Source organism: Echeneis naucrates, chromosome 3, assembly GCF_900963305.1.
Source record: "Echeneis naucrates chromosome 3, fEcheNa1.1, whole genome shotgun sequence".
NCBI classification, from domain to species: Eukaryota; Metazoa; Chordata; class Actinopteri; order Carangiformes; family Echeneidae; genus Echeneis; species Echeneis naucrates.
The window spans coordinates 25705604-25718674 of NC_042513.1; the positions used below are offsets into that span (position 1 = coordinate 25705604).

The following is a 13071-nucleotide window of genomic DNA, read 5'->3' on the forward strand; positions in this document are numbered from 1 at the left end:
AGTTATTCAGATGATAACTTGACATTTAAGTGCACAAAGCAAATATATATTTTTATCTTTACTTTTTAGTTTGTTCCTGTAAATGACTGCATTCTATTTAATGTTTACAGTGATTGTGTTTGATAACTTGCCACTGTAACATAAAAAATTCACAGGTTAGATCAATAAGGTAAATCTAACCATTAGCAATCAACTATGCTATGTTTTAACCAAAAAAAAAAAAAAAAAAAAAAAGCAGCATCTGATTGGCAACAAACGTCTAGAGCAACCTTTGGTCATGGCATTCAAAAGAAAACAAAACACTTAAGAAATAAGAATTTATTTCAAAAAAGGCATGAATCCACAAATCACATACTCTCCAAATAATATACGTGTGACTTATTTTAATCAATTATATGTATATTAATCAGCATTCCCCTTAAAAAATCTGAAATCCAAACCAAGAAAGCTCATAATCCATCAATAAGAAAGATAACACCATCATGGATTTTCATGATATCAATCCTGCAGTAGAACAGCTGAAGTGGATTGATCATTATGGAAATGCTTCTTTTACACTTGTATTTAGGCAATTATCCGACAATTTTACTGAGACAAATACTCTCAGTATACGTCTGGCTGGCATATTGACTTTCAGGCAGTAAAGTTTAAAAGCAGCAACCACTTTACTTATCAGATTCATGGCAGAGTGTGCAGTTAAATACTAAAGTGGGACGTGGGTATGTACATCAAGGCAGAGGTAGAGAACAGGTGCTAATTTCTAAAGGCTGATATGCCCGTCTTAATACACTGGAGTCTTAATGTAATTTTGGCAGTGAACATGCCAACCCCGTTCAGCTTAGTGGCTGAAATGACACAGTAAACATAAGCTAATTGCTTAAAAAGTAATAAATCCATGAAACAAAATCTAATTTTCATACAGTAGCTAATGCTAAAAAATAACAAAAATAAATAATTCTTCTAAGGGGAAATTTTGAACAGCACCTTTCTCCCTGACAAAGCAAAACAGCACATTTTGCCCACTCAAATATATAGTATTTATGTTGAAACCTGCTGTAAGCTCATCACAGGTGTTCTATCCAAATGATTCTGGAGGAAATGAAAATATTCACATTGCCGTCTGAACAATCTTTTGCATAAAATGATAGGGAAACGCTCCTCAACATGCCATAACTAATTATTAGTGGACTCCACCCTTTTTTCATAACAACAAATAAACTTCATGTCACATCATTATTTAGAGAATATAAACATTGAAGCCAAGTATTAACAAATGGTTTACTACCAACACAATAAATACTTGATGGTTTCACAACCATGTTCAGTTTCCTGCTACGCGCCGGCTTACATACAGTATCTGCCCCAACCTAAAGCATTCAACTCTTCACAACATCACTTTTTCACCACCTTCTCCAGGTAACCGATGAATCTTCTCAGGTTGACTTTGATGTTGTCAAGCACACACAGCTGCTGAGGGCTGTACTTGCCTCTTCCCTCCTTGCGTATCTATCAGTAAAAGAAAATGTATTGTTTTAAAAATACTATACAACATATTGGGAAGTTGTGCAGTTGTGGGAGATTCGGAAACTTTGCAGAAAAACCACCAAGAAAAAGCGCTCAACGCAATAACACAAATCCCTGGTACCTTGGCCTTAAAGACAGGTTGAAGTGCCTTCAGTGCAGGAAGTAGTTGGATGTTTTTAGCAGCTGTCTCTGCCTCGTCTCCATCCGCAAAAACATCAAACAAGGCATCAAGTGCTTCTCCGTTTACAACCAGGTCAGCATCCCTTGTGGCAACGTGAAGCAAGGCATTTCCAATCATCTGTGGGGGCAGAAATCCTTAGAGGAGCAACAAATACTCCAAAAGAAGAAAAGGCCAGAGAGAGAGAAAATGTTCACCTGAAGGGTTCCAGCAGTGCCTTTCTCTTTGGCTAAAGTGCTGCCAGTGATGCCCAGAATGGCGACAGCGTTGACCCTCACACTGACGACATCACAGCGGGTGGCCGCTTCGCTCAGGCTCATCAGCTGCTGGGGGGTCATACACTGAGAAAAACAACAGATATTGAGCTGTCTGACATTAACATGGTCCACAGTGTTGAGTACAGCTTTTTATCCATTCAGTCAATAATTTCAACAGACACACTGTTAAACGGACATACCATCAATTTTGCACATGAAGTTTAGTTCAATGATTATAAGTGGGAAAATGACTATTGGGAAAACATGCTTTTATGGTCCTGATGATAACAGTCATCAATATGACAGATGTAACACCGTCATTACAAAATGGACCTGCGGTGTGTGAAAGATATTCAAGTGTAGAAACTGTTTTTATTCAGCTGCATTAAGCAGGAGCCATATTAGGGACGAAGGTTCAGGATCTCACAGCCAGTCATGTCCATAGACTTTGATCAATTTTTTGTCAGGCTCCAACTTTATGGAAGTACAACACTAACCCACTTGAGCGCCATTTCAGACTACTCAATTATACAAATGCTAAGAAACACCAATGGAAAGAAAGCTGTGGTTGATTCTGCACCTGGGGAATATTTTTTGAGGCGATCATCTGTAACAGCGACCGCATGGCACTAATGACGGCCTCGAGGAACTCTTCATCTTTCGGTATCTCTGTAAAACAATGAGGAAAATTGTCCATACTTGGCCAATAAATTATAATGCTTCAATAGTACAACTGATACACTTTTAACTGGTTTTCACATTGTGACCAATTGCCTTTCCAAATTCGATTCAGAGGTAATCATATGCTTTCAAAGCAATGTGTTTTAACCAAAAATCTAAATGAATGTGCTGCATTACAACGTGACAGAAATGTGAGACCTGCTGCGCCAAACACCAGGGTGGACAGGTGCTGTGCTGCTCCCTGCAGGGCTGCAGGTCCTCCCAGAGACTCTGCATCCATGGCAGACAGGATGCTGTGGAGGCACGTCAGGGCCCGCGACTGAACGCGCTGCATCCTGAGGTAAAGATGGCTTTTGTTGTAAAGTGGTGGGACATTTCTTCCAAGAGCGTTTCAACAAAGTTTGCTTGAATGAATTTAGATCACACAGTGAAGCCCAAGAGAAGAGGTAAAGAAAAAGGATTACTTTTTTATCAGGCCTCTCCAGGAGGGATTCTGATGGCACACATCCATGGCGTCTGTTTTGGGGAACTCAGTCTTTTTGAGGACCTAGATTCAACAGAAACAAAAACATGTTCCTAAAAACCACCTTGCTGCCCTTTAGTTTGGGTGCACTGAGGTAAAATGACAAAATGTTTAACGAAGTTCTGACACGGTGACGAACTCCTGCTTTGTCACTATTGACAGAGATGAAGTCGCAGGTATTTGCCTTTTCGGGGATGCTGTGGTTGATCAAGGCCTCGTGAACCTCAGCTGACAAACAAAGTGGGGACATAAGATTGGACATTCCATCACTTAGACTGTCTGGACCATTGTCGCTCTCGTCGCTGCTTGACTCCTCCTCCCATTCATCATCAGAGGGATCTTAACAGACACGCACAGACAGAATCAATCAAGGACACAACAGGCGTCTCTCTGCACTCAAATGACCTCATTTTGTGTATTTCTTGCTTTAATAGTTTTCCTGATAGACAAACACATACTGAGTAACCATGTCAAAGGAAATAACGTTGATGAAAAGCGCCTGGGGTCAGCACTGCTGTCCGCGCCCACAACACTCACCGTCAGAGCAGCACATGTTGACGATGATCTCTAAGGACGTTTGCTGGGCTGTCAGCAAGGCCGTTGCCTCCCTCAGCTCCTCCTTGCCCCTCTGGACAAAAACAAGCAGCCATGTGAGTCAACATCCTCCCAAAACGATGACTGTTAGCACAGTTATCACCCAGTCTGAGTTCAGCTGCCCGCCACAGTGAGGAGATTTATTCCTACAGTTGTATTTAAAAATGTTCCGCTGCACTTTTGAACTACAACGCCACTGAAAGTCTGCTGCAAGGGCGTTACTTTTGTTGGATATTTGAGGGTTGAGAGGGACTTATCTGCTCAGTCCACCGATTACAACAAAATCTGAGCATGGTTATATAAAACGAGGAAAAAATAAAGCTTAGATGGAGAGAATCCCAGTGAATAACCCCTGATTTTGGCGGGTATGTGAATGTCACCCGTGATCTTGGGGCTCTGGCTGTGATTGAGCTGAGAGGGACAGCTCAGCCTCGCCGAGGTCAGATCTGGGGACTGTCAGCGTGGTGGAAGCCAGAAGCTGGTTCCTAGTTGAACCTTGTGGAGTGTCCCGAATCTGCTCCCTCGAATTCCCCAGTTTGTCTGTCCTGTCAGTCTGCCTCCGAGTCCGGGTTGACTCATATACCACCTTTTCACCTGACGTTAACATTAGCTTCTAAAAAACACAAAACTGTGTGGCTTCCTCCCGTAAACATATCACATCCTAATATTAACAGCGTTTCCAATTTTTATTTTTTTTTTTTGTGACTTGTCTTTGATCCAAAAGTTCCCTGGCATTTTTGTTGATGGTGTAATTTAAGAGACTTTTATAGTTTTATGTTGTTACAGGTTGACTCATTTTGAAATGAAGGAGAACTTAAGAATGGTCCTAAACTTTTTTTAGGAGTCAAAATATTCTCAGTAAAATACAGCACGTAGTAGAAACTAAGCCCCTTCGACCAAGTTTAAATCCTGAATGCAGTAACTCAAAAAACTCTCTCCCTCTCATAGACTCTGTCTCTAACAAGCCTCTAAGCTGGTGTGTCACGGTTATATCACATGTCGTGACACTGAAGATTATCCTTTATTCATTGTCCACTATATGGCAACAATATCATTATATGGTAGTTGAGATATGATAATGAAAAATCTGTCAAGAGTTCAAGACGTTACTCATTTGTTTTTAGTCTTTTAAAGTGGGTGCTGCTTAGCAGAATTCTTTACTGGCAGTCAAACTGTGTAATGAAAATCTAAATTTGATGTTACTGTGCTGCTGTTTCTTGTTATTTATCTGCCACCATAAACACAGATGGCAGTAAGTATATCGGTCCACATGGCTTTCTTCAGAAACACATGAAGTAATATTTAAGAGAGGTGGCTTACAGGCAGCAGGTCGGAGAAGTCGTTATCAACCTTCACAGCTTTTCCATTCTTCTTCTGTTTAGGTTCTTCCTCCTCTTCGTCCATCTCTTCCATGGCGGGCTCAGCTGCAGCTGCGTCCTCGCCGTCAGTCACAGCGGGAGCGTTTCTATCACGAGCCTCCTCCGCTTGTCTGAGCTCAGGTATGATCGTACCTGCGTCCAGAGCCAGGCACTGCGACAAAGTAGCCACCACAGCGCCGAGCGTCTGAGCCTGACGGGCAGCAGGCAGACTGGCCTTCAAGTTCCACAGAGTCCCTGAACGACAGCAGGCCGAGATAGAACACACCATTTATCAATAACTGTGTGTTCCTTGAATCTAACAGCAACATCAGTCCATACAGGACATCTTTAAGGTCCCTTGTGGCAAGTTAGAGTTTTTAACAATTTAAAGCAAGAAAACAAAATGTACCTGCAGCCAACGTCCTGAGGAGACTGTGTGCCATGCTTGGCTGAGATGTCAGTAGCACGTTATCCAGGGCGCCGAGCACAGCAGTGTTCATGCTACACAGCAGCTCTGGGTTATCCTCCGTCACAGTGTGCAAACAGTGAGCTGGGTCAAAACAAACAGGAAACATTTACTTCACAACTGCTAGCACACATGAGAAACCAAACTCGTAAAACATTAGATCAGGTCTTTGTATGTCAAAGATACTTGATTTGTCCCTTATGAGGACAAGTCAGTGGTACCAGTCCATATGTTGTTACAAGACTGTCTGCAACCCTTACACATTAATATGGCACCTAAAAGCTTCCACCTCACACATAAACTCTAAAATATTAAAAGACGATGATCATATAAGTATAAACTTTGGAAAATATAGTTTAGTGCAGAGAATTACCCAAAGACAGGAAAAAACACTTAGGGAAAGTACACCAGGTCTCTGGGATCTTGTTTCCTTATGTGTTGGGATGTTTTTCTTGCTGTCTTTAGGGTCACGAGACGTCACACCAGGAAATTAAACAAGCACATGGGCACATCGAGTTGACTGTTATTTAGATTTCACTGATAGATCAACTTTATGAACCCAAAAGCTTCCTTGAAGAAAGTGAGCAGGACTGCTGCAGTCTGAGGGCAGTCCGGACATCACAAAACATTTGAGAGTAAAGATAGCTTCACTTGAATGTTAGTCTCACCGGTATCCTGCTTTTATCCAAAGAAAGTTGACTCAAGTTTAAAATGAGTTCACATTTTAAATGTTTTAAGCACAAAGAAAAACGTTTTATTATGTTTGCACATCATCTGGGAAAACTAATGATCAACGCACATGTGCAGTTGTTAGAAGTGTTTGTAAAGATCTAAATGATAGTGTTTTTGGAAGATGCAGTCTCACTGTGTGTGTCCTCTCCTTTAATAAATAACCTGGTCAATGAGAACCAACACACTTTTTACACAAAACTAACCAACACTCAGTGTTAACTCAACCTACCAGCAGATATGGCCAGTTCCATGTTGTGCGGTTGTCTCTCCAGACACTGGACAACCAGATCCAGGAGACCTGCTTTGTTGAAGACAGACAGCGCCTGGTTGCTGCTCTCACTGTAAGGACAGAATGACATGATAGCTATAGACACATGATGAATGTACAGCATATTTCATACTTATGGTTTGACAAGTTACAGACACTAAAATTTACTAAAACACCCATTCAATGTCAGAGGAGTGGAGGAGGAGTAGTTAAGTTTTACGATAAATAAAAATGTACAAACTTCCAGTTAGCTGTCAACTTGTTTGTACAACCTGCTGTCTTACCAAAGGTTCCAGATTAAGTTCACCGCCTCATTGGCTACATCCTCCACTGCGTTCTTCTGGTCTTTCATCTGCACAACGGCGCTCTCAAAACCAGCACAACACTAGAGAGAAAATAAAACTGTGCTGTGGATGACGACAAAGACAAAAGTTTTTTTTGGGGTCATTTTCTTTGGGACGTACTTGCCAAAATGTACTGCCCCATGGAAACTCCAGAAACAAATTAACAGCAAGCTCAAATTTGATCCCAAGATTTGTTATGTTTGAATCTGGCTTCAGCTAATGCTACCAATCACAATATCTTCGTTCTGAGAGGAGATCTAATTGCTGAGGACTTGGTCAGAGGCTCTAACAGTTGCTGATGAGGAGGAAGCGAAGTGATGGAGTGAGCTAAAAGAGTCTCACCTCTCTAAGCAGTGCTGTCAGAGGAGTCATGACGTCGTGCTTCACCATGTTTTCACACACCTCCTGACCTCCACATGCACTCAGATTCCTGCCAGGGAGAAACAGCAGCAGATGCACACTCATCAGTCAGTGGCAGGAGACTCACTGCTGTTTGTGTTTGTGAGGAGAGAGCGCGCCTGTAGGAACTCTCCGAGCAATGTTCTTATCTTGATATCCAGTACTGGAGGATAAAAGTCGGGACACAGGTTAAGGATGCTCCCTGGTACCAAAACAAGCGCTGATTGTGTGTCTGAGTGTTAAATGTCTGTTTCATGTATTTTGTGTGTGTGTGTGTGTGGGGGGGGTGCTTTAAAAGGCTGCCTGCACACAATGTAAATGTGATCTGTCATAAGACAAAAATAACAAAGACCATCAGGTCATGAAAACCTGACAGAGCCTCACTCTTCTAACAAGATTTTTCTGTAGCATGGCGCCCCCTGTAGAAACTTCATGTCAGGTGCTGTCATGTGTTGCCACAATGGATGGAAAATGAATATATTGTGCCCTAAAATGCCCCTTTCTGTTTTATTTTAGTTTGCATTGATTAATTTCGTTTAAGTACTCGCTGATATTTTGTGGAAATAAATTGTAGAATAATTAGTTAATGATGAATGTTTCCTTCGTCTTTGGTTCTCCAATGCTGTAAAAAAACTCAAATAAAAATTGTGCCACCATCATAAAGTTGTTGTGGACTCTGTATCTTTGCTTTTGGCCCAGGTCTGATTAAATGTCAAGAACCTGGATGTGATGGTGGAGTCCCTCACTGCTGTGTCACCTGAGTGCTCCTGTGGCAGTCTCCCTGACAGCCAGGCTGCTGTCCAGCACCATGGGCCCGAGGCGTCTCACGGCGTCCCTCTGAAGGAAACCAGGGATGGTCTGACTCTGCTGCACCACCCGAGATATGCTGGCACATGCAAACTCTCGCACATCTGCACTCGGACTCTCCAACTGCGGGAAGATGCACGTGACACGTCACTAAATGCACAGAGTAAAAACATCAAAAGACACGTTTGAGTTGAAATAAAATAAATAAATCAATTTTCACTTTAAGTTTGTTCAAAACTGTGTTAAGGTCAATGTTGTCTTCTGCCAAGATCACCCTCCACCTGACAGGCCTGACATATCAAGATGCTGCTTTAACAGCCTCGTTACCGGACAATAAAAGGCCTCTTTAAACTTTAAACTGTGCACCTCTGTTACGACGATGCTTCACGTCAAACCATTGGAGATGTATGTACATTTAACTATCATCAGGTGTCTCCAGCATTGATTCTGAGAATTTAGTAGAACATTCAACAACCCTCACCAAAACCACAACCCAGGACCTCTTCATCTGGTTTTCTTCCCCCGTAAGAACATCTGAGCTCAGCTGTCTCCTCTCACCAGGGTCTTAACCTGACTGTTATTTATCAATGAACCAACTAACACTCAGGTTCGATGGGCTCTGGCCCTCGGCTGATGAATCCTGGCTGCACAAATGACAGATGTGTTTCAATGATCGGCCCATGATTCCTGGAAGCTGACATCATCATCAATCAGTCAAACTAAAACCAGACAGACTTTACTGTTATAATTCATGGAGCTTTATATCAAAAGAGTGCAGCCTCCAGCCAGGTACATTTCTAATAACTAAAACAACATAAAACCTGAAACTAACATTGCACTCGAGTAGAAATGAATTCCAGCAGGAGGCAGTTTAAAGTCCTCTGTGGGCCTGATCTTACTGATCATGTCAGTGGTTCAGTGTTTGGCTCTGCATGATAGAACCACAATATGACAGATGTGTTGATCTGCACAAGGCAACAGCTCCCCCCCAAAATAAAATACAATAAACATCTGAAGACCAACCCGGGTTCATTGTCTTCATGTTTTTCAAAGGTTTTTATTATGATCAGTCCAGGTCAGACTCATGTACAGTGCAGTAAACAAACTGGCCTGTTTCTGACTTTCTTTTTTTTTTTTTTGAAATGACATAAAATACGATCAAACATTTCATTAACCCTCCATCACTAAACTGCAACGCGTTCAATTAAATATTTAAACACAATCTCACAATACAATTCTGCAACATAAAGAGGTAAGCGACCGAACAGAGTAAAGGGTGTGATCTTACCTTCTCCAGTAACTCCGCCGCTGGACAGCTGTCCTCGCCGAGCTGCTCTTCCTCCACGGCCGCCTCCTTCACCGCGTTCACCGGCAGCCCGACCGCGTTGAACTGCGGCCGTTTAAACTTGGTGGTTCTGCTTTTACCCATCTCAGTGTTCAATCAAGTGCTGCCGACACATGCGGCGTGAGCTTCGCTTCAGAAAGATGAAAGGTTCAAGAATTCTCTGCTGGTCCGGCCCGATCGGAAGAGGCCATGTGGAAGATTGCACTGTGTCGTAAAGCGCGTTTCTACCAGAAAGCGCGAAAGACTGTCGCAAAGCGCCGAAAACCGAAGCAGCGAACTACAGCGATCAGGCGCTGGTTTTATACATCATGGCACATATAAAGAAGGAGATGACCTCACGATGGAGTCTTTATTAGGTAAATAACATTAAAAAATACAAACATTTAGATAAAATACATGCTTCATGTCAGAAAAGCAAACAAACATCTGAACTCGCAAGGAGGAGTAAAAGAAAGACTGTGTGAGCATTTCAGCAGCTTCAGTGGTGACGCCGACACCACAGCAATCTTAAAAAAAGACCCAATCAGTTCATTTCTTCAGTCTTCCAAATCCATTTCCACTGCTGTGATAAATGTGATCACCAGCAGGACGCAAGTCACTGAGACCAGGTACGCTGTCTGAACGGCCCACACAGGCTGCAGGTTATTGGTTGTTCGGTCGTGGTTTCAGTATAAGTTTCCCCGTCTGTGGAAAAAAAAAACAAACAAACAGAGAATTAAGTAAAGTCTGAACTATTTTATCTGAATGCAAGCTGGATAAAATGTCACATTACTTACATCATCGCAGGACATGTTGTATTCCGCTAAAACTGTCCGACAGCGAGCAGCAATTCTGAAGTGGCAAGGGTCAAAGAGCTTTTAACCAGAGAGACAAAAATGGGAACACGCAAGCACATTTTCGATGTGAAGGATACATTGATGGTGCCACAACTCGTTTGTGTATTCCAGCAAAGAAGAGAGCTATTAAAGTGATGCAGCTGATGGTGAAAAAGGGATGATTCCATAGGGATGAAAAGAAAGAAACCTGCCAAATAAAAAGATACACCGAACATTAAGTCAATTATACAACTTTCACTTTCATTTCATTAATAGTTTCATGCATCCATGGCTTTTCCACCCCTGCACATTTAATTAAAGTGACGCAGCCTTACAATTGGTATTAGAGATATATCTTTATGAATTTATAGCACATTCATCTCTTCTGAAAGCACTCTCTCTTAACATGCCTAACTACCAATTACTATGCCCGTTTTTAACCAATCTCCTGGCACTTATTGATTAGATGTTGCACTTTTACTTACACCAAGATCTCCTACAGCCCTGAAGCTCTGAGTCCCTCACCTACAAGCTGCTTTGGATGAAAACAATCTGCTAAATAAGTATGTGTATCATAAACATACTAACACTTACCTTTTGTGTGTCTGGGTCTATTAACCAGTTCCAAGCCCCAGTAGCCGTACAGACAGATACCACAATTAAAATCACTGGAACAAAACAAGTTATAATATCATTAAAATGTGGTCCAGCACATCAGTACATTTCAATCCCAATATTGGTGAATTAAACCACATCTGCACCAACAGCTGTATCCACTGTGTGTGTGTGTGTGGACTGCTGGCTTATCAAAAATCTGTCATGTGATGGTCATCGAATCCGTTTGAGGTGAACACAAACACTGATAATATTGGAATATTAAATTAAATAAAGGCACCATGTGAGTCACTTACTTCGCCACCTGCCTGTTGCAGGCTGCAAACAGGACACGTACTCCGTCAGCCTTCTCTCAAACGCTTTTAGGTCTAAAACACATAAGGGGCACATGATTAAAACACTGGATTTGGAAGTATAACTTCATCTCTTCAGCTCTGAGCCACCTCTGCTTGTGTAACTTAGAAAAACATTTCCATAACTAGGTTGGTTAATCTCAGGTCTGAGGCTCAATTTGTGTCAACTTGTGTTGAACACATCTGTCTCCTTCCGACACATTGACTGCTGGCAAAACTTACCTATCTGCCCAGCAACCTATAAGGCCATTTCAAGGAACAATACAAACCAACATAGTTGATATAAAAAGCAGATATATGCTTGATTTGTTTTTTACTGCATGAATAAGGGCCCGAAAATGTCAGTTAAGCTAGCAAACACGTTAAGTGTCGATAACAGACTAGCCAGCTAATCCGGCGTTACACGACAGTTTGTGACCTTATTTTAAGACATTTCTCTTAAAGTCTGCTCCTGTTTACGGCCACAGAGTCAAAGTAACCCGGAGTCTATGTATATAAATGAGATTATGATGTTTTTCTCTGTTGGTTATTACCTTCGGCCTGCTCCAGGGAATTCATGTCTGCTCCCTGCCGTCGGCTGCGCTGCTACTTCCGCCTTCCCTCTGAAGGACAGTCGGAACAAACCAATCAGCATCGGATGTTCTGGGACTCTCTAATATGATTGGACGAGACGTTTCTAAGTCCCGGCTCCTGCCCTCTGACGATCCATATTGTTTCCTTTCAACATGCTGCTGTTTATTTATATTAACATTTCTATTAGTGCTATTTTAAAGTACTTCAGTAAAGTAAAGAGGGAAATACTTACACTGTAATTATTACAAAATTGATAAAAATATACTCATGGATCCCAATCTGGTGTTGGTTTATGTAATATTGTATGTCCGGCAATCGAAAAATTATTAATGGTCATCTATTACAGGCAGGAGTATTGATAATTACAAATAATCAAAATTAATTATCATGATGAAGTGCTTCATACTCCGTCAACACTACCTCCACTACATTTCTATTGCTCGTTACTTTTGCTCTAGTCTAACATTACTGTTTTTAATTGTAATTATTTTTGTAACACACACACACACACCTCTGTGCGTGTTCCAGGTAAGAACATGGCCACGATGTATAATCCTCATCCTACCTGGATTATTTCTCCATAACCATCGGCTCATTCTACATTATACATCGTGGCCGTATTATTACCTGGAACAGCACACCTCTTGCATTCAGATGAACACGGATTAGCATCACTTTTGGACTAAATTTGCACTCTTGTGTCTTCAAAAAAAAAAACCTCCATTAACTTTTCAAAGGGTATTCTTTAGACTAAATTATATATACATAAAAAAAAAACCTGCAATATACCCTTTAAACACTTTGACACATCCAAAGTCCTGTTTATTTGTAATTATGGATTAGTGCCTGTAATGTTGTATAAGTGACATTCAGTAAAACATGAGTAAATCAGTTTAATAACAATAAATTGGTTGTGTAAGATTTGTTGATTACACACATAATCCAAAGTAAATAACAGTTGTCACAGCATCTAAATGAATTTAGTAGGAGCAAAAAAAAAAAAAAAAAAAAGGTAATTATCATGTCATACAGTTTTTCCTCACGTTTATCTTTTCATCTTTAAATAATTTTATAAAGAGTTTGGTCTGGACCTGCTCTATATGTAAAGTGCCTTGATGTAACTTTGTTATGATTTGGCGCTATAAAAATAAATCTGATTTGATTTAATTAATCTCTTAGCACAGATTACCTTTGGTTTCATCTGTCCATAATGTTTCTTTTCAGAAACTTTTTCCTGGC

At 41.1% G+C, this 13071-nt stretch overlaps 2 protein-coding genes across 3 annotated transcripts; both read right to left on the minus strand.

The window, feature by feature from the left end:
- Positions 1–309: 309 nt before the first annotated feature.
- heatr3 (HEAT repeat containing 3) lies at positions 310–9669 on the minus strand. The gene is made up of 15 exons (XM_029498472.1): positions 9420–9669; positions 8082–8254; positions 7268–7355; positions 6866–6966; positions 6543–6652; positions 5525–5665; positions 5078–5370; positions 3701–3791; positions 3348–3502; positions 3105–3187; positions 2839–2975; positions 2540–2628; positions 1900–2043; positions 1646–1822; positions 310–1506 (listed from the first exon to the last, which is right to left on the minus strand). The coding sequence occupies exons 1-15, from the start codon at positions 9558–9560 to the stop codon at positions 1393–1395; spliced, it is 2037 nt and encodes a 678-aa protein (XP_029354332.1). The 5' UTR covers positions 9561–9669; the 3' UTR covers positions 310–1392.
- Positions 9670–9817: 148 nt separating this feature from the next.
- On the minus strand, positions 9818–11855 carry cnep1r1 (CTD nuclear envelope phosphatase 1 regulatory subunit 1). 2 transcript variants are annotated; one of them, XM_029498515.1, is made up of 6 exons: positions 11793–11855; positions 11203–11274; positions 10886–10959; positions 10390–10499; positions 10253–10307; positions 9818–10160 (listed from the first exon to the last, which is right to left on the minus strand). In XM_029498515.1, exons 1-6 carry the CDS (start codon positions 11815–11817, stop codon positions 10119–10121), a joined length of 378 nt encoding a protein of 125 aa, XP_029354375.1. In that variant the 5' UTR covers positions 11818–11855; the 3' UTR covers positions 9818–10118. The 2 variants fall into 2 exon arrangements, with proteins under 2 accessions (XP_029354375.1, XP_029354376.1); XM_029498516.1 differs by having other exon boundaries at positions 11203–11276; positions 11783–11817.
- Between the last annotated feature and the right edge of the window lie 1216 nt (positions 11856–13071).

Coding starts and splice junctions, on each gene's coding strand:
- heatr3 (XM_029498472.1), bottom strand. CDS start 9,560: ATGGGTAAAAGCAGAACCACCAAGTTTAAACGGCCGCAGTTCAACGCG. Junction 3,503..3,700: donor CAACATGTGCTGCTCTGACG/GTGAGTGTTGTG, acceptor GTGTCTGTTAAG/ATCCCTCTGATGATGAATGG. Junction 1,507..1,645: donor AACCTGTCTTTAAGGCCAAG/GTACCAGGGATT, acceptor TTTTACTGATAG/ATACGCAAGGAGGGAAGAGG.
- cnep1r1 (XM_029498516.1), bottom strand. CDS start 11,817: ATGAATTCCCTGGAGCAGGCCGAAGGTAATAACCA. Junction 11,277..11,782: donor CAGGCCGAAGGTAATAACCA/ACAGAGAAAAAC, acceptor CTTATGTGTTTT/AGACCTAAAAGCGTTTGAGA. Junction 10,161..10,252: donor ACAACATGTCCTGCGATGAT/GTAAGTAATGTG, acceptor TTTTTTCCACAG/ACGGGGAAACTTATACTGAA.